At 45.0% G+C, this 27584-nt stretch overlaps 1 protein-coding gene across 2 annotated transcripts; it reads left to right on the top strand.

Annotated features, from left to right (window-relative positions):
* Window positions 1-27153, top strand: LOC137421675 (transducin-like enhancer protein 4). Of its 2 annotated transcripts, none has more exons than XM_068107955.2 (20): window positions 1-415; window positions 899-996; window positions 1192-1255; window positions 1563-1607; window positions 2285-2347; window positions 3055-3156; window positions 4081-4285; window positions 4838-4857; window positions 5190-5309; window positions 10717-10770; window positions 10886-11044; window positions 12754-12880; window positions 13098-13276; window positions 13927-14006; window positions 14179-14428; window positions 14617-14864; window positions 15003-15150; window positions 16755-16905; window positions 17479-17555; window positions 25275-27153. In XM_068107955.2, the coding sequence occupies exons 1-20, from the start codon at window positions 392-394 to the stop codon at window positions 25380-25382; spliced, it is 2322 nt and encodes a 773-aa protein (XP_067964056.1). In that variant the 5' UTR covers window positions 1-391; the 3' UTR covers window positions 25383-27153. The 2 variants fall into 2 exon arrangements, with proteins under 2 accessions (XP_067964056.1, XP_067964057.1); XM_068107956.2 differs by having other exon boundaries at window positions 77-415; window positions 3055-3129.
* Window positions 27154-27584: the final 431 nt, after the last annotated feature.

The raw sequence follows: 27584 nt of genomic DNA, 5'->3' as shown, positions 1-27584 counted from the left end.
ACAGGCAAGCCAGGCTCGCTTCTAATTGGTTTGCGCAGGCAAACAGCGGCGCTTGTATGCAAATTCGCCTCGCGTCATTCCCCTGGCCGGCAGATGGGAGCGAGGCGGCCGCTAATAGCCGTGCTGGCGGCAGGGAGCGTGCGGGAATTCTCGGGCGAAACGGCCGCGATTATAGCGAATGTCCGCGCCGCTTTGAGCAGCGCGGGTTCTCGGCTAGCCGATCCCGCACGGCCGACGCGCCAAACTCGTCGTCTTCCTCGTCGGCGGCCCCCTCTTCTTCCTCCTCCTCGCAATCGTCCTTTGTTGAGCGCGCCAGCTCGCTTCGCCTCGTCGGGAGGACGTGCTGAGGAAAGCCCTCGCTGGCGGCTCCGGAGCCTCGGGGCTCCTCGATATGTACCCACAGGCGAGGCATCCGGTACGTGGCGGCGCCTTGCTCCGGTTTTGCTTCCATGAGCCGTGTTCACAGCTGCCGCCCGGAGCGTGTACATTTGTAACATTATTTTGATGCTGCGCTCCCCCGCCCTCCCCCATTAAATATAAAACGCTTCGTACTTTTAATACCTATTTATATATTTATTATTTCCGGGGGGACATTGCAGAGATGCGTTTTGGCGGCGCCGGTTATTGTCGGATGGCTGCTCTTGATAAAACCGCCGGCGATTGTTGTCGGGATAAGATCCGGCGAGAGGAGGGGGGGGGGGTGAGGGGTCGCGGGGGTTAAAGGGGACTAGAGGCGGGGGCCGTATTCATCCCCGGACTCCGATGGAATCGGGCGATCATGAGGGTTTTACACCCCACGTGGTGTGGAGGGGAAAGGATGCTCCGCCGACGTTCTATGACGTCACCCTCTGACCTTTTATAACACGTGCTTCTTAACCCCGCCCTCGCCCCGCCCCAGGCCCCGCCCCAGTCTGGCCAGCCGTTCAAATTCGCCATCAATGAAACTTGCGACCGCATTAAGGAGGAATTCCAGTTTCTACAAGCCCAGTACCACAGGTACGTTCCACCGACGGTAACGGTATCGAATTGTCCGTTTGCTGCATCACTTGGACCACGTCGGTCGAACAAACTTCTCGGATTAGTTATGTCTTTAAATTGTCCCTTTTTATTGTAAAACCTTCACAAGGAGCCAACAATCTTGCCCCCCTCCTTGGTCTGGTGTTCTACGTGCGTTTTGTGTCTTCGGGACAGTCTCAAGTTGGAATGCGAGAAGCTGGCGAGTGAGAAAACGGAGATGCAACGTCATTACGTCATGGTAAGCCCATTGAGTCGACGCTTTGTTGTGATGGAAATGGGTTGGAGGGATGGAATCCGAAACTCGTTTGGCACAAAAGCTTCCTTTCCCTCCCCACCTCCTCCAATCCCTTTATTTTCCTCTTCCCAACCCCCATTCCACCCCAACCCACCCACGCATCATTTACCACTGCAATACCAAGAACCGCTCTGCTTTTTCAATCGGTTATTTCTCACCTGCATTGCACTACGCCCCTGCAGGTGTGTACATACACTACTGAAGGATATGATCGAGGTTCTTTATTAACCTGCTGTCTGTCTGTCTGCAGTATTACGAAATGTCCTATGGAATGAACATTGAGATGCACAAACAGGTGCGTTTCAGGTGTTTTCCGAGGATCTCCCAGCAAAGTGAAACTGCTTCCTCCCCTTTGCCTGATACGACCGTAGCAGCGTAATCTCGACGTCTCCTTAGGGTCGTGTCTGTGTAGTCCAACAATAATTTTTTTCCCTGCGTTTGGGTCATTTTGTGCTTCCGAGGTGCTCCTACTGGAACCCGCTGGAAAAATAAGCATCAGCTCTGTCCGCAGGGACCCCGCAGCCATCCCTGGGTAGTAATGCGCCGTAATGCAGTACGCCAAGACGGGGCCTTCCGGTTATTACATCGAATCTCCCAGCCCCGGCCCCCCCCCCCCCTCTATCCCCCTCACCCTGCCTTCCCAAGGGGCCATGAAGCCTCAGGAAATGCTAACGTAATTGCTGTCTGGTGGGCACTAACTCCAGCTGCTGGTTTGAGTTATTGTTATTATTTAATTATTATTATGCTTTAATTTTTGCGTGTAATGTTTTATTTATTTTTATCTTTAATTTGAAGCGTGGGCATTCGCTGGGTCTGCGAGCAAGTTTATTCCGTCTCATTGCCCCGTCCCCTCATGCGATGCCCCGTTATTTCCTCCCGCTCGCCGGGCCCGTGTGAAATTGCACGCTGTTCATACATTCCGGGTCTCCAAGCGAGGCGTGCGCCCCATTAATCACTCCCATTTTGTTTCAGATGGAAATTGTGAAAAGGCTGAACGCAATCTGCGCTCAAATTATTCCCTTCCTGTCTCCGGAGGTGAGCGCAACTCCCCCCTCCCCCCATGTCCCCCAATTTTTCTCCGTGACCCCCATTCCTCCGTGACCCAGCCCCACCTCCACGCCCTTCGTCTGTTTGCCCATGTTTGTGCCTTCGTTGTCCGTTCGGTGCATTTGTGGCTGAGCTAAGAGCGAGCCAGAAAGCCATCTGCAGCCTGCCCTATGGGGCTTGTTATTTCCACATTAGTACGAGCCCTCTGTCCTCAAATGGGCATTACTTGCATCATTATTTGGTTAATGGATCTGGCGAATGGGAGGGATGTGCGCCGGCTGTAATTAAAGAATTTGTGGCAGGGAGGTGAAGGGTTGTCGGATGATGTGGAAATGGTGGTGTAAAGCTTTTGTGTGAGCTGATAACCAAAAAAAGCAATTTCCTGCTATGGTGAGTATGATTTCCATTTGTGGGGCCGTAACTACGGTTGCGATTCTCGTGATTGTAGATCACGTCCTAGTAACAACCTGCTAAAGTGCGCATCGTTTGTGTACCAGTAGTCCGGCTTTGTTTCAAATCTCTTGTTCGGGTCTAGTTTTGAGTCGGCCATGTTGAATCTGTGATCACGTTATGTCCTTGGATCTGAGAACATTGCAGGTTAACCAATCTAGAATGGATGGATGAATGGATGAATGAATGCATGTTGGTTTGGCCAATGCTCGATTCTTTCCTTTCCTTTTGTCACTGCGTTTCAGCACCAGCAGCAGGTGATCCAAGCCGTGGAAAGAGCCAAGCAGGTGACTATGTCGGAGCTCAACGCCATCATCGGGGTACGTGGACTGCACAATCTGAGCCCGGTTTGTTTCTCGTTTTTACTGCAAATCTTGGCCCGTCGGGCGGTCGCTCTAATGAAGTTGGTGGAGGTTGACAAGTGGTAGTGTTTTCGTGATTCTCTTGACTGGTTGTTGTACCAAACCTGGATACGTGGAAATTGGTTCCTGTAGTGAAGTAGCCTGGTGTTGGCTTAGCGGTTAGGGTGCCGGCTTGGGATCCTGGGTTCGAATCCCGGTCGATCGCTGAATTAACGCCAGGGGTATTGACTCAGCCTGTCATCCTTCCGAGGTTGGCAAATTGAGTACCAGCTTGCTGGGATGAATGATCACGGTGTGTACCCCGATTTAGAATAGGTACACCGTATCCCTGCGCATCGTAAGAGGCGACTAAGGGTTGGCGTCAGGAAGGGCATCCGGCCATAAAAACATTGCCTCAAACAGGGAACCATGATTGTCATGGGGCCCGCAAGGCTAACCCCCACTCTAGTGGGGAAAATGGCCTTAAAACGATCATTCATTCATTCATTCATTAATTCAGTGAAGTGCGGCTGTTTGTAGTTCATAATCTGACAGATTAGTGCCCTTCAGGGTGTAGAAATGTAGTGCAGGCTTTCAACCTGTCCAAGATTGGCCTGTTGCTCCACAGATGAGCCTACCTCTCCTTGCTTTGGGCTTTTTTAATTGCACTGTGGAGGCACGTGAAGCATTGACCTGGTATGCAACAGGTAGATTGTTGGGATTCTTCATTATTAAATGTTCAACAACATGCAAAGGCAAACTTTTATCGGTAATGGAGACTACCGACTCGGGCATTCTAAAAGTGTCGTCTTGAACGTGGAACCGCAGCAATTAGTCGAGTTTCAACACGTGATCGCGAATTGTTCTGCTTCTCGAACGTGTTTGCAAGCTCGAGGCATTTCGAGTCCTCTTCATGTTGTGCCGTTGCAGCACCAACAACTGCAAGCTCAGCACCTGGCTCACGCCCATGCACCACCTTTACCTCTATCCTCTCATCCGGCCGGCCTTCAGCCTCCCGGCCTCCCACCGGGTACCAGCGCGGCGTCGGGCCTCCTCGCGCTCTCCGGAGCCCTGGCTCCTCCGCCTCACCTGCTCAGCAAGGAGGAGAAAAACCACCACGTGGACAACCACAGAGGTGGGTGCTGAGCCCGAGCAAGGTTCAAGGTGCCGCCGGTTAGATGTATGCTGTGCTGTGATCACCGGGAGGGACGTTTGCCAATGACTGTTCGCTCTCCAATTTTAACCAAAGTTAACGTGTTTAGCACCTTGTACCTGTTATTGCCACCGAGCACCTGACTGCGTGTGAATTTCGAATTCTCATGCCTGCGGTTCACTGGTTTGTTTGTCATGGCGTTGGCGACTCTGCCTCGTAATTACTTTGAGTTTCACGATGCATTCGCCTCTATGAAAACTCATTAAATGCTTTGCTCGAGTTCGCGGCCATATTGCGAAGTGATTGTATGTTTCGTTCATCGCTCGCAGGCAGCTTTCTCATTGCCTTATTATGCTTGCTGCGAGTCTAAATGCGGTTTTTATTTTATTTCTTTTCCTCCTATTGTGTAACAAGGTTTTGTTTTGAGGTTTAAGTAATGGTGTTTTGTCTGCCTCTTATCCTGCTACCACCCCTCCCTCTTTCCTCCCTTCTCTCTCTCTCTCTCCTTCATATCTTGATGGCACGGACGAGCAGCTGACAGGGATCCAGGACCGGTAAGTGTCCCTGAGTGGCTTGGTTTTGTCAAACAAACACTTCCATAAAAACCTTGCTGCTTTGTTTGCCTTTTGGATAAGTTTGCACATGTTGAATTGCAACGCACGCCTGCGTCACTTCAAAGGTGCGGAACGCTGAACGCAGGCCTTGAGCAGACTCGGTGTATTTCCATTAACAATTTGACATGACTGGAGTTTGTAGATTAGGTTTGCAAACGTGGTGAGAAGTTTGACGGAAGATGCATGGTTGGGAGTGAATTATTTATTTATTTTCCATTTGGAGTTGTGCCAGCTGCTGTAGTTTGCAACTTGCACCCTTTTTCATACGACAGAGCAAGTCGGTTTCTCCAGCTGGCAGCCTCCGCGGAAGTGAGAAATTCAGAAGCTCGACGGATTTCGCTGCAGACAACAAAAAGCGGAAAATGGATTCGAAAGAAGTTGTGAATCATTATGTAAGCAAATTCAAGTTGTTTTGAGGAGTTGTTAATGAATTTAACATTTTCCTTAGTTTTTTTGTTGTTGTTTTTCTTCTGGGAATGTTGATTAATGAATGTTGGTTTAAGGTTTTTGGAATTTTAAATTTTCACACGAGGATCTATTGAGATTGTCTGCTTGTAAGAACCCATTGTGAATTGTTGGATCATTACAGATTGGGAATGGGAGAGGATAACAGAATACGAATGTAACACAGGATGAGGAAGGAAATGTAATTAATTTTTTTGAGGAGTGCTCGTGCAATCCCTCATGAGGAAGTATATTTTGCAGGTTGGTCATTGTTGACTTAGACTAGACTTTAAAGGAACCAAGCGATGTGCTTTTTGATTAGCTCGGTAAGTTCGTGTGATTGGTCGATAGTTCAGGGACGTCTGAGTTTACAAACTGTACAAAAAAAAAGAAGAAGTACTGAGTCGACGTGGATGTTGCTGTTGAATTTTGATTTGCCAATGGAAGTTTTGTTCAACTTCTGCCATCATGGGATTGGCCATTTATGAATTGTGGGATTTGGCAAACAAGATTGCATCATTAATCAATGGGTTTGAAGTAATAATGAGTTCGTTTACAAGGAACTTCAATGCAGGAGGATGCTGTTAGGCCCATCAAGCCTGTGCAATGGTTGCCAACCTATGGTTGTTTGATCGTACCATATCCTTTTTATTATTCTTTTTAATTATATATATATATATATATATATATATATATATATATATATATATATATATATATATATATATATAAATATATATATAGACTTGGCATTTAATATGGAATATTTTTTTTGTGGGGGTGAACTTACTTTTCAAGATGACTTAGAACCAAAAGTTCATTGGAATTTTGTTGAAATTATTCTAGAATCTAGATTTTGTTAATATGACCTTTAAAAGAAACAAAAACCACATTTGACATTTCGAAGCAAATAAATTGATCCTTGAAGGTGATGTAAACTGATATCGAACTCAATTCACGGACAGTACTGTGTTAAACTTCTGTACGTTTTCCAGAAGTATCTCTTTATTTTGCACATTAGCCAAAAAAAATTCAACAAAAACAAAAGCTAAATTATGACTGGGATTACGGACAGTAAAATTACAGTTCAGTACTTTGTGTAACCCCCACGAGCATTCAGGAGAGCACGTACACGTCGAGGCATGCTGTTCACGAGATTTGCCAAGGTTTGGACAGGAATCGCTTGCCATGCAGTGACAATAGTCTGCTGCAATTCACGCACAGAGGTAAGCTGCTGGTCCAAGTTGTTGATTTGACGCGTTAATTCTGCCCACAAGTTCTCTATTGGATTCATATCCGGGGACATGGCAGGCCACTCCATATGCTCTACACCACGGTCAGCAAGAACGTGTTGGATCATGCGAGCACGATGAGGCCGTGCATTGTCATCTTGGAAGACAAAGTTTCCTCGAAAGGCTGCACGAGCAAATGGAAGCAATGTTTCTTGCAGAATGACCCTGTACTTGAACTGGTTCAGGTTTCCATTCTGAACAACCAGGTCAGTTTTGCCCCCTGCATGAAAAACAGCCCAAACGGTCACCCCACCACCTCCAGCTTGAACTCTTGGCACTATACAATCTTTGTTGTGGGCTTCATGCACTTGTCTGCGTACTCGGACGCGGCCATCCTGACGATAGACCAGAAATCTAGACTCGTCACTGAAGGTCACGTGATTCCAGTGTCCTGGCTGCCATTGACGGTGCTCTCTGGCCCACTGCAATCGGTGCTGGCTGTGTTGTCTGGTCAGGCGTGGCTTTCTCAGGGGACGCCTGGCACGATAGCCTGCTTGAACCAGTCGTTGGTTGACCAGCCTTCTGGATACAGGCACATTTGTCAGTTGCTGCCACTCAGCCTTAAGCCGATTAGCTGACTTGGTACAGCCATTGCAGACTAACCGGTGCAGCTGTCGATCATCTCTCCTTGTGGTTCTGCGTGGACGTCCTGGCCTCGGTATTGGAGTCGGGACACCCCTCTGAGCATTTCGTTTCAGGATCTTTGGCACCTGACCTTGAGTGATGCCATACTGCTGAGCAATAGCACGCTGTTTCATGCCAGAATTTCGTAAAGCCACCACTCCATGACAAATAGCATTGTCAAGTTGACGGACCATCTCCAGAGGAAGCGGAAATAACTTTTGTAGATGTGCAGCAGTTGTTTTCCACTAATACAGAACACAACAACCCTTATATACCCGATTGTGAAGCCAATCGTCAAATGTACCTGTCCTTACATTTTATCACGCCACCTGTGATATAATCCTGTTATTGACTTCTTGCTGCAAAAGACAATCACTGACATGGTTCTTTCAACAAAGACATCACCTAAGGGTAAAATAAACTCACCAGATTGATATACTGAGTTCAGAAAGTAAACCCAAGTCAAGAAAAAAAAACACATTCCATATTAAATGCCAAGTCTGTGTATATATATAATATAGTCACGTGAAAAAGTAAGTACACCCCATGTAAAGTTTGGACTTTTTCAACATATTTCAACATACAGCTATTTGATCTTCATTTCAACAATATTGAGAGATAAGGGTGATATAATATCACAAATATCATGAAACATTTACATTTTGTAATCCTGGTGCCCTGGTGTTGGGCTAGCGGCTAGGGTGCCAGCTTAGGATTACCAAGGATCCTGGGTTCGAATCCCGGTCGATCGCTGAATTAACGCCAGGGGGGTTGACTCAGCCTGTCATCCTTCCGAGGTCGGCTATTTGAGTACCAGTTCACTGGTAATTCCCTGCTTGTCGTAAAAAGGCGACAAAAAGGGTTGGCGTCAGGAAGGGCATCCGGCCGTAAAACATTGCTTCAAAAAGGGGACCAAAAAACAACAACAACCACGGTCTCCGAAAAGGCCAACCCCCGCTTTGCGGGGAAAAATGGCCTCTAAACGGTGGTTTATTTACATTTTGTAATCCATTGTATAATTTAAATAAACATAAATGCAAATTTCGCATGTGGAAAAAGTAAGTACACCCTTGGCTCTAATCGGTGGTATTGCCCCCTTTGGCAGAAACAACCTCAAATAGGCGTTTCTTATAACTGTGTACTCGTCTCACATCGACTGGGAGAAATTTTTGCCCACTAGTCCATGCAGAATTCTTTCAGCTGTGCGATGTTTGAGGGGTTTCTTGCATGCACAGCTCATTTCAAATACCCCCACAACATCTCGATTGGATTTAGATCCGGGCTTTGACTTGGCCATTCCAGAACCCTCCATTTCTTTCTTTTCAGCCATTCCTTGGTGGATTTACTGGTATGTTTAAGGTCATTGTCATGTTGCAAGGTCCACCCTCGGTTGAGCTTCAACTTTCCGACAGATGGCCTCACATTATCCTCAAGCACCCTCTGGTACAATGAAGAATTCATAGTGGATTATATGATGGTGAGCTGCCCAGGCCCGGATGCAGCAAAGCTGCCCCAAACCATAATATTTCCACCACCATGCTTTATAGTTGGTATCAGGTGCTTGTGGTCAAATGCTGTCTTTGGTTTTCGCCAAACATGTCTTCTGGTACTGTGGCCAAATAGCTCTACCTTTGACTCATCTGTCCAGAGCACATTGTTCCAGAAGTGCTGGTCTTTGCCGAGGTGTTCATTGGCAAACTTTAGTCTTGCCCTGATGTTCTTTTTGGACAGCAAAGGTTTCCTCCTGGCACACCTCCCATGTAGATCAAATTTGTGCAGCCTCTTTCTAATGGTAGACTCGTGCACTTTAACATAAACAGTGGCAAGAGCTACCTGTAGGTTCCGTGATGACATTCTGTGGTTCTTCGAGACTTCTTTCAGCATCTTGTGGTCTGCTCTCGGGCTGAACTTCCTGAGGCGGCCTGGCCTGAACAAGTTGGCAGTTGTTTGGAATCTTCTCCACAGTCGCATGATTGATTTCAAATTGTATGGAGATCTTTTTAAATCCCTTCCCAGACTCGTAGGCATCTATAACCTTCTTTCTGAAGGCCTCGGAGAGCTCTTTTGATCTAGGCATGGTGACGCCGCACACTTCAACAACAAAGAGCAAACCAAACTAAATGTCTGAGGTTTAAATAAGACAGGTTCCTCCAAGATCCTCTCTAAAGATGTTCTAATCATTTGCACCTGAGCTGGTGCACCTGATTCTAATTTTAGGTATTTGAAGCAGTGATAAATGTAAGGGTGTACTTACTTTTTCCACATGCGAAATTTGCATTTATGTTTATTTAAATTATACAATGGACTACAAAATGTAAATGTTTCATGATATTTGTTATATTATATCACTTTTCTCTATCAATATTGTTGAAATGAAGATCAAATAGCTGTATGTTGAAATATGTTGGAAAAGTTAAAACTTTACATTGGGTGTACTTACTTTTTCACGTGACTGTGTTTTTATATATAAAGTGCATATCTGCTAAAGATATATATATTTATATATATATATATATATATTCTATTTTCTTTTTTGAAATGGTGAGCATAAATAAATTAGCACGGACCATTATTTGAAAGCTTTTGGTATGATTCAGCCAGGATCTGATTCAAACTGCTGTCCTCTAACCACTGACCAAGTCTGGTTAAAAGTCCTTTTGTTCCACTTGTAGCTTGTCAAGAAAGTTGGGATTGATGAGACATGTCTATGAGGGGATCGCACGATGTTTGAGAAATTTCGATCTCCACCAGTATTAAAATTACAAAACGAGTTCCATAAGTGGAGTTTGAACGAACTAGAGTATGATTGGCAAACCCACATTGTGTCTTGCGATGCAATGGATCCCCAATAGAGTTGGATTTAGCATTCCCAACGAACTGTCTGGCATGATGTCCTACAGGTACGCACACACAACTCTAAGCTGTCCAGCCTGGGTTGGAATCCTGACCCAGCTATAAACTCATCTCGGTGTTTCACAGGCAGAATGATTCATCAATGTATGTGCCGTCCCTCGGACGGATGTTAAACTAGACCTCCTGTCTGCTGGCATTAGTTGAACGTTAAAGATCCCACGGTCCTCCTGGAAGAGTAGGTGAGTTATCACCGGCACTCTGAATAAATAACAAATTCCTTCACTGACTTCCTGAGCCGGAGTGGCAACTTGACCAGGATTGTGGCTTCAGCTTCGGCAGCACCAACGCTCTGCATAAGAGTGTGGTACATGATGATGATGATTATGATTATGATGAAAGAATAATTGCCAGAGATTGAGAGCTTGTGAAGAGCTTTGATGACTTGTAATGATGGATTCTGTAAAACGTACTCTGTTTTGCTTCGAGAATGACCCAAAGGTATTTTATAAGCTACCATTTTCTCAGAGTTTGTCATTTTTCATTTTCCACTTGGAGTAAATGTAAAACGCATTTGCTCCTCCTGCAGGACAGTGATGCCGACAAAAGTGATGACAATCTTGTTGTGGATGTTTCGAACGAGGTGGGTTTTGTTGCTTGCATACGCTTTTTAACTTCACTTGTTTTGTTTTCTTTTTCTTTCCATCTGAGCTTCCTGTTGTGTTGAAGTTATCCGTTTAATGCTTCACCTCCCACAGGAACCGTCGTCGCCACGTGGAAGCCCGGGTCATCTTCCCCGCGAGAACGGTTTGGACCGGTCACACGGACATGGTCGTAAGGAGGCCACGCCCCACAGCCCAGCGTCCGTAGCGTCCTCCAGTAGCACGCCGTCCTCCCGCTCAAAGGAAATGTGCCAGGTTGGTGGTGCTTTTGATGCACCAGGGTTTTCCACCTTTCTACAGCTGTGGCAATTCCGTAGAAAGCTAAATAATGTTGAGGGATGTTGGACGGTGGTGGTAATCTGACCAATAAAAGCAGTGGTTTGTTTAATTTCCTTTAATAAACACCCACTTCAACTATAGGGATCAAAACTTCATTGTGCGGTGTAGCCTGAACTCATTGAGTCTCGTGCATCGTCTCACCACATGTCTGACACTACGTTGTACAAGATTGCTTCGAACCTTGTGCAGGTTTTTAAATATATTTAATTTCGATGTTTTTTTGTTTGTTTTTGTTTTCTTCATCCGACACTTTACCAAGTGAGTATGATCCCGTCGGAGGGACGTCTGTGCTAACACTCTGCGGTTGTACTTTGGTGATTTTTGGCTGCTTTTCTGTTGTTCTAGTACTAACATAGCTGGCCGTGCAGTTACCTTGCCAGGACAATTGAATTGTGTTGATGTGAGTGTTTAGGGCTGTGGTTTGGAGAGACTGATCGAAAGTGCAGTTTGCAGATTTTGTTTTATTTTTAAAGTGATTTAATTTAAAATTTTGGCGCACTTTGTGCTCCGTCTTAACTTACAGGTTTTTCTTGGAGCTCTTAGTTTGTTTTCAGGTGTCCACTTAGTGCAAGGCATGTTGTAATTGGCGCAGTGCTTGTGCGGAAAAAATTGCTGTAAAGTACCCGGACAATCTTTCAATGCTTGCCTTTCGTGGAACGTTGTCTCATCGGGTTGGTCCTCACTTTTGTACAAGAGGCGCTTCAGGTATCTTTGTCTATTTGCGTTGTCCTTTTTGAGCTGTCGGTGCACCATTGTGTGTTTGGAGGTTTCAGACGGGAATCTGATCTGATCCCGGTGTGTACCCCGGTTTAGAATAGGTACACCGTATCCCTGCGTGTCGTAAGAGGCGACTAAGGGGGTTGGCGTCAGGAAGGGCATCCGGCCATGAAAACATTGCCTCAAAAAGAGAACCATGAAATGATGAATTGCGAAAGATGATGGGAATAGAGCCTGTGATTGATGCTGTGAAGAGGAACAGGTTGAGATGGTTTGGTCATGTCTTGAGGAAGGATGAAAGTGATTGGTTGAGAAGAGTGATGGAAATGAATGTAGAAGGAAGTAGAGGACGGGGAAGACCGAGAAAGACTTGGCTAAAGAGGGTGGAAGAAGAAATGCGGGCAAGGGGGTTAACAAGGAGAGATGCAGAAAATATGGCAAAATGGAGAAGATTGTCATGGGGACCGCAAGGCTAACCCCCACTCTCGCAGGTAAAATGGCCTTAAAATGCATGTTGTTGTTTGTTGTGGATGTGAATCGATCGTCTACTGAGGTGCCGGTGTGCCATGGTCTGCAGGTAGATTCTCAGCACAGGCAGCTCCCGGATACGAAGCCGGTTGGGTGTCTTGCAGTTGCTCAAGTGTTTTGGAGGCGTGATGTTTCGCTAATTAGAATTTCAATTGATATTTTTCTGCCTCCCCCTTTGGGGTGGGGATAGTGAGGGAATATGGGTGAACCATCATGCATTTTGAGGATTGATTGCTGTTTGGACGGCACGTATTGACCTCGTGCAAACACTGTACCATTGAAACACATCCTCCACTTTGTGAATGCCATTACATGGAATTTTAAATGGTTTTGTTTGCAATTAATCAATGGAGAAATTTAAGTGTTCCATTGTGTTTCAGAATGAGAAGTCTCATACGCCAATCTCGGCCTCGAGCACCCCCGCATCGGTTGGTGATCTCTGCATTCCTGGTCCCCATGTTGGACTCCGACCTATTGCTGGAAAATCTGCCTCCATAGATACCCTCGGTTAGTTTGACTCTTTTGCTTTTAAATGCAGTTTTTTGCGCCACTTCTTGATACGCTTTGCTTTGTGCCTTTCCACGCACTGGAGCTCTGTCCTTGTGCTTGAAGTATTCGACATGGCTCGTTCTTGTCCCTGGCTTTATTTATTTGTTTTCCGCTGTTTTTTTATGCCTGATTTGTGTATATTTTTGCATTGAAACCTCTTCCTGTTGCTGCCCAGGCTTCCGAATGCCTATTGCAGCTGCGGCCGGACCTTTTGGAGGCCCCTTTGGTATGTTTCCCCACCCGGGGCTCAACGGGGAGTTGGCCAGTCCCGGAGCCTATGCCAGCCTACATGGAATGGCACCACAAATGACGGCCATGGCTGCTGCCGCGGCTGCATATGGACGATCGCCCATGGTATGCCCAATAGTTTGGGGTTGTTACCCCATGAGTGAGGCTACTAATGAACCAGCTAATTATTGAATGAAAATTGGTTTGTAAGTGGAGCTTTTCAAATATCCTTCCTACTAACTGAATTTTTTTTTTGTGGAATATTCGGCCGCCTTAATCTTTTTTAGCTCACCTGGAACGAAGTTCAGGGGAGCTTATGTGGTGACGCGTCGTCAGTCCGTCTGTCCATCCGTAAACACTTGAAACTTCTTCTCTGAAACCGCTGATGGGATTGCGACCAAATTTGGCACAAATGACAATCGTTGTGTTGTGACTAAAGTTTGTTCACGGCATTGAAAGAGTCGGGGTTTAAGGGGGTCGACCAGGGGTGAAAGTGGATCCAGGTTTGACCCCTCCCCCCTCCCAAAATCGGTGTTTGCTTTCTTCTCAGAAACTACACATGCAATTCTGATGAAACTTGACCTCCAAAATTGCCCTCCAAAATAGTTTTGTTTGTTTAAAGTCTTATGATTATGTTGGTATGATTCCACATGCTACCCTGTCTTCTCACAACCATTGAAATTGGTTTAAAATACATTTAGTCAGTGAAGTATACGTTTATTCTTCCAGGTGAGCGCCAGGGGTATTGCCCCTGTGTTTCTTTTTCTTCATCGCAGGTTGGATTTGATCCCCACTCTCACATGCGCCTCTCCAGTGTTCCTCAGTCACTCTCAGGCGCTGTCCCTGGAGGCAAACCGTACGTTACCATTTTCTTTTCTTTATCAGATATGGAAGTTTAGTTGAAATTTTCATCCAATGAGTTTTTTTTGTTGTTGTTTTTTTTTTTGGTGAAAAACTCTGAACATTTGCTTATGTTATTTGCTGAAAATGTTGACTTTTATTTTTGTGCATGTTGTTTTTGTCTCCAGGGCATACTCTTTCCACGTGAGCGCAGATGGGCAGATGCAGCCTGTACCTTTCCCTCCGGATGCACTCATGGGTCCGGGAATTCCTCGTCATGCTCGGCAGCTGAGCACACTGCCGCACGGTGAGGTGGTGTGTGCCGTCACCATAAGCAACCCGACGCGGCACGTGTACACGGGCGGGAAGGGCTGCGTCAAGATCTGGGACATTGGACAGCCTGGCAGCAAGACCCCCGTATCGCAGCTCGACTGCCTGGTGAGCCTCATCACTCACCTTCTCTTCGGAGTTCAACTTTTATTTTTTGGCAAAGCTAATTTTTCTTGCCAGTTTTTTCATCTTTAAATTGCAGCCAAGTTTAAATTGATGAAAAGGAATCTTCAGCCTGATGTTCAAGACTGTAGGGTAATATAGTAACTAATTTCTTTTTTTTATCCATGTGGCAGAACCGTGATAACTACATTCGATCCTGCAAGCTGTTGCCTGATGGGCGCACTCTGATTGTGGGAGGTGAAGCTAGCACTATCTCCATTTGGGACCTCGCCGCTCCGACCCCACGCATCAAGGCTGAGCTGACCTCCTCGGCACCAGCGTGCTATGCGCTCGCCATCAGCCCCGACTCCAAAGTCTGCTTTTCTTGCTGCAGTGATGGAAACATTGCCGTGTGGGATCTACACAACCAGACGCTCGTGCGGTATGTCTGTCCCATTGATCCTTTTATTTGCTTGTTCATTATATATTATTGGGTGCTTGGGGTTGACTTATCTTGGGGATGGTTTACTTTTGAGGGACCTTGGATCTACCGAGTGTTTACCGTGGTGGATTCATGCAGACAGTTTCAAGGCCACACGGACGGTGCAAGCTGCATTGACATCTCTCATGATGGCACTAAGCTCTGGACAGGTGGTCTGGACAACACGGTGCGCTCGTGGGATTTGCGTGAAGGTCGACAGCTGCAGCAGCACGATTTCACATCCCAGGTAGGAAGTCTTTGTAAATCGTGCTTTCCTCTTCTCATTGTCTACAATCTATTTCCATTTTATTTTATTTGGTTTTGGTCGAAGTCCCGTTTCACTGAAAACCTTCAGTTGGTGGTATTCATGCAGCCACTTCGTAGGATGCGCTTGCGCAAATGTGCTGGACACTAAGGGGTGAGGTGGTGTGTGCTGTCACTAACCTTTGCAAAGTTGGTGGAGCTTAGTGGCACAATTCATCTGATTTCTGAACATGCACAGCTATAACACGGATGTTGTTGCTTCTTCACTTTTGCTAAAATGAACTTTAAAAGTCCTATTTGGCTGGAAGGATCGTCCAGTGATTTGCACACTCGCCTCGGAGTTATCCAACCAAGTTTGCAACCCGACCCAGCGATAAACTCTCATAAATATGTGCCATCTCTTGGCTGGATATTGAATTGGGTTTCCTATCTGCTGGCATTAGTTGATTGACAATAAAGGTCCCATGGTGCCCTTCATGAAGAGTAGGCGAGCCATCACCGGCACCATAAAAAAAATTCCTGCTCTAACCTACAGGGGGAACAGCATCAGCGACACAATTGTGCCCTGTAAATGTTACCCATGGCCATGTGCTGCATACGAAAAGAAGAACCTTGTTGTGACAGAGGTGGTGCACTGACCCAATTTTCACATTTTTATTTCTTTGGATCCTAATTTTAAGTGAGGGGTTAATTAATTTGACAAGCATTATTTAGAATTGGGTATTGACAAGAAGAAACAGTTCTGTTCAAGGTTGTTTGCGAGTTATTACATAATTATCAAAGTGGTAAGTGGAATTCAACAGATGCTTATGCCATGTCATTTTGAATGCTTAACAGGTTTAAAGTTATTTAATTTAGATTTTACAAAATGCCTCCATTTATATCTTTAATGGAGGAGCTGACTCAATTATTGCTGTTTGCTTCTGATTTGGTACTAGTTTGGGTAACCGGCGCTGCACGGGGAAAAACTACGTAAGGGTTCTGGCACTTGTGCATTGAAAACTTGTGGAGTTATTGCCCATATGGTGGTGAGCTTTTTTTCCAGTGTTGGTTTTTGGATGTGGTGGACATGGGAAAGCTATGGAGTCATTGGCCTCATGATGGCTACCTTTTACCTGTGGGTTGGTGGCATGCACTGCCTGACCCCACATCCCAATATACATTTTATAGCAGCATTTGGCCTCAAAATGGGCTTAAAACCTTGCCCAGATTCCGAAGTACCTACACGCAAATGTTTGGGCCTTTATGTGCTGGGATCCGGCCATGAAAGAGAAATAACCAAAGAAACGCACAAACGGTTGAAATTATTTACAAGATTCGACCATTGGTTGATATGTAACAGATTTCTTTGATTTGGTCAAACCGATTGGTCATTAGCAGAATGACAATGAAAGGTCGGCCTCTATTGGTTGATTATCCTGAGGGAGTTTGTGTTGTCTATTCGTGAATTGTGGAAACTGTCGAGCGGTTTTGTGATTTGGACACATTCCATCACAAATGTAACCCCATGGCATCGGGGAGAAATTTGTAACTGGTATCCCGTATCTCATGCTTTTGATTTGACATGGTATCTCTTGCGCTTGGTAGATCTTCTCTCTGGGATACTGTCCGACGGGAGAGTGGTTGGCTGTCGGGATGGAAAGCAGCAATGTGGAGGTGTTGCACCACAGCAAGCCGGACAAGTACCAGCTCCACCTGCATGAAAGCTGTGTGCTCTCACTGAAGTTTGCACACTGTGGTGAGTTCTCACTTTATACCTAAATGTTGGTGGATGCTGTTCAACTTTTGAGGTGTATATGTGGTGCATGGCTGTTGTACCAATGTGACTGCCTCATCATTTGGTCATAAGTCCCTATAGGTTTTTTCCAGGTCGAAGATTAGGTGCTTGGTTTTTGGTGCCTCATTTTGATTAAACTCTTAGCCTGGTGTTGGCTTAGCGGTTAGGGTGCCGGCTTGGGATCCTAGGATCCTGGGTTCGAATCTCGGTCGATCGCTAAATTAACACCCGGGGGGTTGACTCAGCCTGTCATCCTTCCGAGGTCGGCAAATTGAGTACCAGCTTGCTGGGATGAATGATCCCGGTGTGTACCCCGGTTTAGAATAGGCACACCGTATCCCTGCGCATCGAAGAGGCGACCAAGGGTTGGCGTCAGGAAGGGCATCCGGCCATAAAAACATTGCCTCAAACAGGGAACCATGATTGTCATGGGACCCGCAAGGCTAACCCCCACAGTAGCGGGGAAAATGGCCTTAAAACGATCATTCATTCAATTCATTCATTTTGATTAAACTCTTTTTTTGGTTGTTGCAGGAAAGTGGTTCATAAGCACGGGCAAGGACAACCTCTTGAATGCTTGGAGAACCCCGTACGGTGCCAGCATCTTCCAAGTGAGTTTACATCTCCACGAGCTGCTTACTTCGGCTAGCATGGCTGAAAAGTTAACTTATTTTAGCCCAAAATGCATGCGTGAGCTTGCGTTCTCCGTTAGCTCAGATAGATGAGGGTGGAATAATCTTGACATTTTCAACAAAACTGTGCTGGTCCTCCTACGGGTTTTCAAGATCTCGCTTGCAATCTCCAAGAATGGCACTTTAAAATAGAAACCCATGACACATTTGTCATGGTTCACCAAAAAAAACCTGGCTTTTTATTTTTGTTGCCAAACGTGCATTTTCTTGTTACTGATGTGATCCACCATGTTTATTTAATTTAAATCATATATTCTGTACTTTTGGGAAGAGTATGATGGGAGCAAGGGAAGTCAATAAAGCTGTGGATGAAAGCCTTGTTGGTAGAGGGGAGTTCAAGTACTTGAGCTAACATTTTTTTTTTTTCACTAATTTGGAATTTCCCTCTTCCAGGTAATATAAATTCACACCCATGCCTAAGATATCAAACTCTATGAGACTCAAACTAATTTTACACCAAGGTGATTCCCAAAGATAACTATAACGGCACTCAGTAGAGAGCATACCTCCGCCTGGTTGGCCATGTGACTCAATGGTGAAGAATCACTTAAAAAATTGTACGAGTTGGATATGGATCCAAATCTTCACCAAAATTGAATCGATTCTTCCTTGTCACACACACAAATCCGTCCAACAAGTTTCGTCCAGATCTATCCACAACTTTTTAAAATATCCTGATATGTATCGTTTTTGGCCCTATCTCCCAATGGTTTAGAATCACTTGAATTAAATAATTCTCATATCCGAATCAATATTCAGATCTTCACCAAAATCGAATCGAAACGTCCTTGTCAGACACCCAACCGGTCCACTAAGTTTTGTCCAAATCCGTCCAACGTTTTGGGATATCCTGCGATTGAGTATCTGGCCTTATCTCCCAATAGTGCTGAACTTGCACAAGAACTGGCACACAGACATCAGGGGTTCAAGTGGACTCATTTACCATTTACCGGCTCTTATCAAAAGTGGTTTCAATGGGCGTGTTGCTGTCGAGCCCTGTGTAAAGATAAAGCAGGGAGACTGAAATATGGCCAAAAACCTCGAGTTAGGATTCTAATCATTGAGGAAAGTCACTCCAAAGTACCGAGTCAGTTTGATAATTTAGGAACAAAGACAAGGCAGTATTTCAGAAGAGGGGTGGGGGGAGTAGGGAGGGGGTTAGTGAGAAGTACAATAATAATGGTCTACAGCCTACCATGAAGCACGGTGGAGGCTTGGTTCAGGTTTGGGGATGTATTTTTGCTGCTGGTGTTGGTGATTTGGTGGGAATTGAAGGAACAATGAATGCTGACTAGTATAAACGGATCATAATCCATCATGCTGGCCTCAAATCCCATCAGGGTTTGGAGGCTGGCTCATTGGCGCCAACTTTGTTTTCCTGCACGACAACGACCCCAAACACACTGCAAATATCGTTAAAACACATTTACAAAGAAACGCAGAGTCAGGAACTCTACAAGTATTAGAATGTCCATAAAGTCTTCACCTTAACATCAGAAGTTGTCTGAATATTTGGACAGGAAGAAAAACGACCCAAACCAAAAGATGAATTATGGGAAAAATTGCAGAATGCATGGAATAATCTGCCAATGGTATTTATCCATAAATATTAACGATTTCCAAAACAGATATCTGCTGTTTTGCATGAAAACGGCGGTCACACCAAATATTTGAAATTTCATGCATGGTATGTACTCTGACCGAGTCCTGCGGGCTCTTCCTCCAATCCTTAAGGATGAGCTCTTTGCTGGTATTGCATTGTAAAATGCAATTCATTTTTACCTTGCGTGCAAAGTGGGGTTGCGAAGCAATTTGTTCGCTGCCTGTCTACAGACAGTCTGTGATCGAAGAAGTACTTTATTTCGATTGAATGTAATGTTCTGAACACTAGAAAACTAATCAGAACATGAATCGGAACGCAAACCTGCAATCCAGCAGTGCTTTGGCTCCAAAATTTGGCAATTGGTACGGAATCTCGTCCAATCACACATACACACAGAAAGGAAAAGCAATTGCTTCAGTCTGTCTGGCAGTCAAACAAAATTGAAAATTATTCCAAACAGGAAATTCACTGGTTTTAGGGACATCATGAAGGACAGAAACAACAGGCACAAATAATTGCTATAAGGTGGTGTAAAAGATGCTGCATCAATGGTGGTAAATTTTCAGAAAAAAATAATTGTTTTTCTACAACCGTAAAAAATTATTTTTATTTCAATTGAATTATATTCTTGAACACAAAGTGTAAGTGTAAACTTGACTTAAAGTGTAAACACAAATTGACTTGTTGGCACTTCCAAAAACCTGTTTAGCAGGACTGGAATTTTTTTTTACCCTATCTCGACCAATCACATTTGCCGCTCATGTTCTCAGCGTTAGGGAATATGGAGATTCGGCCAAAATGGCGGCTCGTAGGAAATGTTGATCAGGCTTTGAAAAGCAAAGCAGCGATTTTGCCCTTCCCGTTGTTTTATTTTTATTTATTTTCCTCGAGACTGCATGGGGTAAGGTGTTATTTGAACGCTTTAGTTTTATTTAATAAAACATGATCATGATAACACCTTTCATCAAAATATGCCAATACTTATTTTCAAGTATCTGTCTGTGTCTTCAGATTTTTAATAATGTTTGGTTATTGTGGTTCATTGTATTAAAGGGCCCACATGGTCATACTATGGTGAATGCAGTTATGATATTGTGCAGTCTATTCATGTTGTATCTTGAAGGCCTTGTCATCAGTGATCACAATTGTTCATGAAATGTACAAATGTGTATGTTCTCGAACTCCCATGATGAGATATCCCAAAGGTTTTATACCTAAACGCCATGTTCTCCCACATTACAACCATGTCGACCCATACCCTCGTGTGTTTTAACATGGCGGAGTGTGTATTTCATCAACACATGATAAAAGATGGTGGAAAGTGTTGTACCACGTTTTACACACAGTAAGAACTGCTATTCCGATGGTGTGTGTTGCTCGGCCAAATACTGTTGTAAGAATAGTTCAGCCACCCTTAAACGATCTATGGTTGCTTTGTGACATTTTGAAGTTGTATTTTGGTCCGTGTTGTTGAAGACTGTCTTTTGGGACCCTGAGGCTTTATTTTAGCTCACCGGGACTTTCGTCCGGTGAGCTTATGTGATTGAGTAGTGTAAGTCGGCTCGTCAGTGAGTCTGTGAACACTTCAGTCGTTATCGCTTCAACCAAAAGCACGATTTTGATGAAACTTGGCCACAACCTTAATATCTGATGCCTAACAAAGGTGTATTGACCACATCAAGATCTGTGCTCTTTACCGGGTTGAAATCTGGCCGAAAACATAAAATTCCTGCCATAACTTACAGGGGGCATTACATCAGCAGGAAAATTTTATGACGTCATTGACTGTTGCTCCTGATCCAGGTGAGCTTCAGGACCTATGGCCCTATTTTCTGGTTGAACCTGGGGTTCTGCTGCTTATTATGAACACCGTCCCTCCATATACACGTTTCCTCTCAGAACAAAATAATGTAATTTTGTGACATTTCAATTATTGGAGTAATACTCGTCTTTGTCAAAGAAAAGATGATCATGGTTTTGTATTGGGGATGATACGAGATGGTGCTGAACAGCTGGCTTGAAGACATGTAGGGAAGAACGAGGTTGAAGGAAATGTGGAAGTTCGTTCCACAGGTGGGGAAAAAGAGGAACGAATGAGTGGAGGATTTAGCCATCCCAGATGTAGATTGGTGATGCTAGATTTAGGTACTTTCACCATAAGGGGGTTGATGGTGGGCCGTGTGCATCCTGAAAAACCTGGGGGCACGGAAAGAGCAAAGGGTGCGGAGGTGGTGGAAGACAGACCAGTGATGTGCCCATAGAATCAGCTTCACCGTGGGAGATTCCAATAATCTTGTTGGCCTTGCTATACACGGCGTCACGCTGAGCGAGGCAGATGAGCCATCACAGATGGGAGAGCAGTACTCCATAAAGCTGTGGATGAAAGCCTTGTTGGTAGAGAGGAGTTCATGTGTGCCAAGGAATGAGCTTGTATGACAGAGGATGCCCAATCGTTACCTGGTTTTGGAGGCCAATTTTGAAATGCAGTTTGCCCAAGAAAGATCATGGCTGACAGTGAGGCCCAGGAGTTTGAATGACTGAACTTCCCAAAGAGGATTGTGAAGAAAGTAGATTGGGGGGTGGGTGAGAGTGGTAGATTGACTGATGGCCCCTTTGGAGAGCGATAGTGTGAGACTTGTCAGGACTGTTTTTTTGTTTTTGTTTTTTGTATACTGAATCGAGGCTCGTGAAAGAGCTAACATTTATTTCACAAACAAATCAACCAGACAAACAAAATATATCAAAAGAGGGAGCGGAAGACAAGATGGGGAGAGAAGGGGAAGCACACAAACACAACATTTGAGAGCAGGGAGAAGTGTGGGAGGGAGAGGGCTTGGGGGGAGGAGGCGTGGGAAGGGGGGGAGGGGTGGGGGGAGAGGTATAAAACACAAGGGGACCAAGGACTTCCAAGACAGAAGTTGGTATTTCAAAAAAAAAAAAAAAAGTGTAGGATTTTGGGTGAAATTAGCAGGGGTAGAAAAGATCAAGGTTTTGGATGGGGGAAGATAAGAGATGGTGGTGAACAGCTGTTTTAAAGACCTGGAGGGTGGAGTGGGATTGAAGAGAGTGAGGGAGTTTGTTCCAGAGGCGGGAGAAAAGAGGAGTGAAGGTGAGCAGAAAGTCTTGATTTTGGCAGTTTAACCATAAGAGGGTTGCAGGCAGATCTTGTGCGACCTGCAGGAATATTTGGGGGACAGAGCCCAGAGAGAAATGGGAGGGGGGGGCGGGGGCGGGCAAGGCCAGAGAGGAGTCGGTAGAAGACGGAAAGACCACCAACCTGCTTGCGGTGAGTGAGTGAAAGGCCCTTGGAGTTAGTTTCATCGTGGGAGATTCCAATGATTCTGAACGTTTTGGTTTCAACAGCGTGAAGACTAGCTAGGTGTGAGGCAGGAGCACTAGACCAGAGGGGAGAGCAGTATTCCATAGAGCTGCGGATGAAAGCCTTGTAAGTGGTGAGGAGCTCAGGTGTACCAAGGAAGGACTTCGCACGACGGAGGATGCCCAGTCGGTGACTCGCTTTGGAGGCCAGATTTGAAATGTGGTTTTCCCAGGAAAGATCATGGCAGATAGTGAGACCCAAAAGCTTGAGTGACAGAACTTCCTGGAGAGGATTATTCAGAAAGTGGATGGGAGGGTTGTGCAGTCGGTCTTTTCGGAGAGACGTCGTAAGAGTGTGAGATTTGTCAGGATTGAAAGACATGGTCCACTTGTTTGCCTACTCTGTGATTTTGTCCAGGTCTGCAGAGTGAGGAGGCTGCAGACTGCCGTTCTGAGGGATGAGGAATGGAGCGACAGAGAGTCGAGTCGTCAGCAAAGAGATAGAGAGGATTTTCAAGAGAGTCAGAGAGATCATTGATGAAGACCAGAAAAAGCATAGGGCCCAGAACACTGCCTTGGGGAACTCCAGCCTGAGCAGGAAGAGGAGATGAGAGAAACCCATTCAGGGCCACACGTTGACTACGACTCAAGAGGAAGTCCGCCAGCCATGCGTGGAGATTTCCATGGATACCAAAGGGGGAGAGTTTGGTGAGCAGAGCGGAGTGCCAGACCGTATCGAAGGCACGTGTAATGTCAAGGGAGACAGCTCTAATTTCTTGTTTGGCGTTGAGGACCTCCATCCATTGTTGAGAAAGCAGAAGCAGCATGTCCAGAGTAGAGTGACCAGGTCTAAAACCAAATTGATGGTCAGAGATCAAGCCATTGGAGAAGAGGAAATATTTCATATCTGAAGCAATGATGGATTCCATGACTTTGCTGATAATTGGGAGAAGGCTGATTGGTCTGTCGTTGCTCGGATCTGTTTTTGCACCTTTTTTGTGCAAAGCGGTGATGTTGGCTGATTTCCAAGCAGATGGCAGATGACCTTGAGCAAAAGAGAGGGTGAAGAGAACAGAGAGAGGGAGTGAAAGAGCAGAAGAACATGATTTTAGGACCCGTGGGCTGATGCCGTCAGGACCAGTTGCAGAATCAGAGTCGAGGGTTGACAAACTTTTCCACCTTGTCAGGAGGAAAGGACACAGAGTCCAGGAGCAGCTGGGTACGACTGGGTACGGTGGGTACAGAGAGGGATGGGTTTGGGACACAAGATTTAGAGGCATTCAGCTTTTTCACGTGCGGAGTCAGCCGTGCGGCCGTTTGAGGTGAGGGAGGGGATGGAGGGGGAACAAACACCAGAAACAGATTTGACCAGACGCCACCAGGATTTGGAAGAGGGAGACAGATAAGAGTTCGGTCGTGAGAGCGGAGAGATATTGTTTCCTGGCTCTCCTGAGGGTGGACACACACTTGTTTCGGGCTTTGTGAAAGGAAATGAGATTTCCTTCCGTTGGATTTGCTTTCCAGGAGACGAAAGCAAGTTGTTTCTGGGCAACAGCCTCACCACAAGATTCCGTGTACCATGGACGGGAGGAAGGGTATGACAACTGAAGACGAGATGGGATAAATCTGTGCATGAGAGAGAGCAATTTACTTTGAAAGAATTCCCAGGATGAGTTGATGTCGGAGGCGGTCGAGATGGGAGACCAGTCTAGATGATTGATGGCTGCTTGAAGACCGTGCCAGTTGGCCTGAGTGAAATGCCACTCGTCGACGCTGAGGAGGCTCTCTGAGAATGGTCAGAGAGATGTCCACTTTAACCATATTGTGATTTGACCATCTTGTGATTTTTATTTATTTATATATATATTTATTTGGGTCTGAAGAGGGGAATGAGGATGCAACCTTCCTATCTGAAAGATGAGGGATGTTATGGCAGAGGGTGGAGTCATCTGCAAACAATGAGGATTTTCCATTGTCAGATAGCATAAATGAAGATGAGGGATAGTATTGTGCACAGAGCACTGCCTTGGGTATTCCAGAACTGGGGCATTCGGCCTTACGAGTGGAGTCAACTGGTGCTATTTGAAGAGAGAGAGAGGGGGATGGAAGGGGAGCATACAACGGAGACAGACCCACGAAGGTGCCACCAGGTTTTAGAGGAGGAGACAAGTTTGAAAGTTCAATCTTGAGGTTGGATGTATGTCTTTTGGCTCTTCCGAGAGTGGACACACTCTTCTTGGAAAGACTCGGTGAGATTTTGAATGCACACCAGTTAATTCCATCAGTTGCCCCTAGCTTAACGGTCATCTGCCATGACATTTACGTGAAGGTGACCGTTTATCGTCAGGTCTGGAATGTAACCCAGCTATCTCAAGAAGTACACTTCCTCTGAGCCATCTTACCATCCCTGTTTCTCACTCATTGTGTAACATGGACTTTGGCCCATTTGGCTGAACCACTTTTGGTTCAAACCACAAGATTTGTCATGCTCCCCATCGAGTCGGTGGCGATTTCAATCGCCTGCACTTGCGCTGCTGATTTAATTGACTTGAAAACGCTCAAACTTTCTAGCATTGATGTTTACACGTGCAATGCGATTATGAGGAACTCGTCTGCAAATTGACATCCTTTTACTACTTGCAGCTCGATGAGGAAATTTGCCATGCCTTTCTCTGCGCAAACTCTGCTGACCTGCTATGCTTTGTCTGTCTCTCCAGTCCAAGGAAACATCATCCGTGCTCAGCTGCGACATCTCCGTGGACGACAAGTACATCGTCACGGGTTCCGGCGATAAGAAAGCCACTCTGTACGAAGTGATTTATTAACAATCTTGAGGCAAATGTTGAACTGCAACGCTGACCTCCTGTGGTAAATATTGAGCATCTGGATCAAGTTGCTTTTGTATATGGGGGAAATTTTCACTGTTGGCTTCTTATTTTTTGGTTTTTTTTCTTGTTCTTCTTGTCTTTATTTATTATTCTTTTCTTTTTATTTTATTTTGTAGTTTCACTTGGGTAAGTTAAAATGTTGCTAAGAGAACTTTGCATGTTTTGATACTTTTTTTTTTAATTTATTTTTTTTCTGGTTGGGAAGGGGGCAGTGATATTTTTCTACTTGTTCCAATTTCCAAATTTTTTGACACGCGCATATGCACATGTACACTCACCAGGCTGAGGGCCTGGAATTTGGGTGCAGTAATTTGGTCAGCAGTTCAGCCACCCCACCCCACTCAAACTCTCCCCCCCACACAACTTCCAATGTTCACAGTTATTCACCAGCTAAGAATCCTCATGAACAGTACCAAAGACCACACATGAAGTATCTTTATGAAATGCTCATTTTATGGCAGCTTGGTACACATGCCATAAAAACATTGCCTCAAACAGGGAACCATGATTGTCATGGGGCCCGCAAGGCTAACCCCCGCTCTAGCAGGGAAAATGGCCTTAAAACGATCATTCATTCATTTTTTTACGTCACACAGATGCGTCACAGGAATGCGGGCCAGGGGGTTAACAAGGGGAGATGCAGAAAATAGGGCAAAATGGAGAAGATTGTCATGGGGACCGCAAGGCTAACCCCCGCTCTAGCAGGGAAAATGGCCTTAAAATGCATGTTGTTGTTGTACACAGATGACGTGGTCATCGCAATTTTTTTTATGGGTGGTACCTGATGGGTTTGCTTTTTGAACTGTAACACCTCAAAAAAATTCTTAGAATCAAAAACCACGTTCAGTTCTTTGTTTGATTTAAAAATCGATATAATCACGTCAAAAAATATTTTTCTGTCTGTGGGCATTTAAATGTATTTGGAGCGATGCCAGGCCTTTGTCTAGTCACCCACAATCTGTGATTGGTTGAAAACCGTCTCCCAAACGTTGGTGCCATGTTTGAACTACGCTGATGCTTCTGGCCTTATACCAACATTGGGCCAATAGATTCATGGTATCTGAGTCCGCAGGTCCACGTGACTGAGTCAATTGTCTTTTGAACCCATTTGAAAAAGCAGTATTTAAATTCTGGGGTGAATAAAGTTTGGGCTGTTGAAAATTAGAATTGCTGACTGACTGCTTCACACAGGCATACACAAGCACATAAAAACTGGATCACGAGATAGAACTGCATTGCATCTTTGGCATTTGTCATCAATCATTTACCTTTGTCAAAATCAAAAATGCTTATTGAACGCAGTAAATTACTTCCATGCTTCTACATTTTTTTCATTTCTTCTTCTTCTTCCTCTTCTTCTTCTGCTTCTACTTCTTCTTCTTCTTCTTCTTCATACCCTACCCAGCCCCTCTTTTTACTGGACAGATGCACACAATCCCACAACCTGCACCCACCCCTTCCCACAAACTGACTCGCCATGCAATCCCGTAATTGCACTGCATCAGTGAATTGATTTATGGTCATTTTGGACTGGCGACCTTTTTCTTATTTAAAGGTGTTTTTATTTCTTAATTATTTTTTTTGCAGCTAAAATACACCAGTATTTTTGTTTTTGAATTTAATTTTGCTGTTGTACAACCACATGTTTCTTTTGAAAGTATTGCAATCTGTATAAATTGTGTACATATTAAAATTTCTCCAGATGGTTCCCTTACAATGTGGTTACTTCAAAACAACAATTAAGCCACGGCCCTCGAACTCTCTCCCTACCACACCTTTCCCTGACCCTTGGGATCCACACGTGCATGTGTTTTCACACAGTGGAGTAACACAATTTTGTAAATGGAAAAATTTGATTCAATAAATGTTTATGCGGTACTTTTGAAAACTCTTGTAATGACTATTTTGTAAAGCGATTCGTAACTGGCTACGGTTTCCTCGTTGTCTAGCTAAGTCTTTCGACAGCTACTTTAACTTGACAAACTCATCTCTCGCTTTCTACTCCTCTTTGCTTACGGTATATAACGCATTTTGAAACGTCATCACGCTCTGTATATAATGTCTGAACATCATGGTTCCTGCATTTGCTGAGAAATTTGTCTGCACGACAGTTTTTTTTTTTGAAATATAGAATTGTAT

The sequence above is a fragment of the Myxine glutinosa genome, chromosome 2 (genome assembly GCF_964187855.1).
Source record: "Myxine glutinosa chromosome 2, kmMyxGlut1.1, whole genome shotgun sequence".
Lineage (NCBI taxonomy): Eukaryota > Metazoa > Chordata > Myxini > Myxiniformes > Myxinidae > Myxine > Myxine glutinosa.
The sequence above is the reverse complement of the archived record's forward strand: the minus strand, read 5'-3'. Positions and strand labels throughout refer to the sequence as shown.

Bases quoted from the DNA above. Each gene is read 5' to 3' on its own strand.
- LOC137421675 (XM_068107955.2), top strand. From the start codon at position 392: ATGTACCCACAGGCGAGGCATCCG. The intron at 11,045-12,753 runs GTTGGTGGTGCT...ATTGTGTTTCAG, and splicing joins GCTCAAAGGAAATGTGCCAG to AATGAGAAGTCTCATACGCC. The intron at 14,429-14,616 runs GTGAGCCTCATC...TCCATGTGGCAG, and splicing joins TATCGCAGCTCGACTGCCTG to AACCGTGATAACTACATTCG.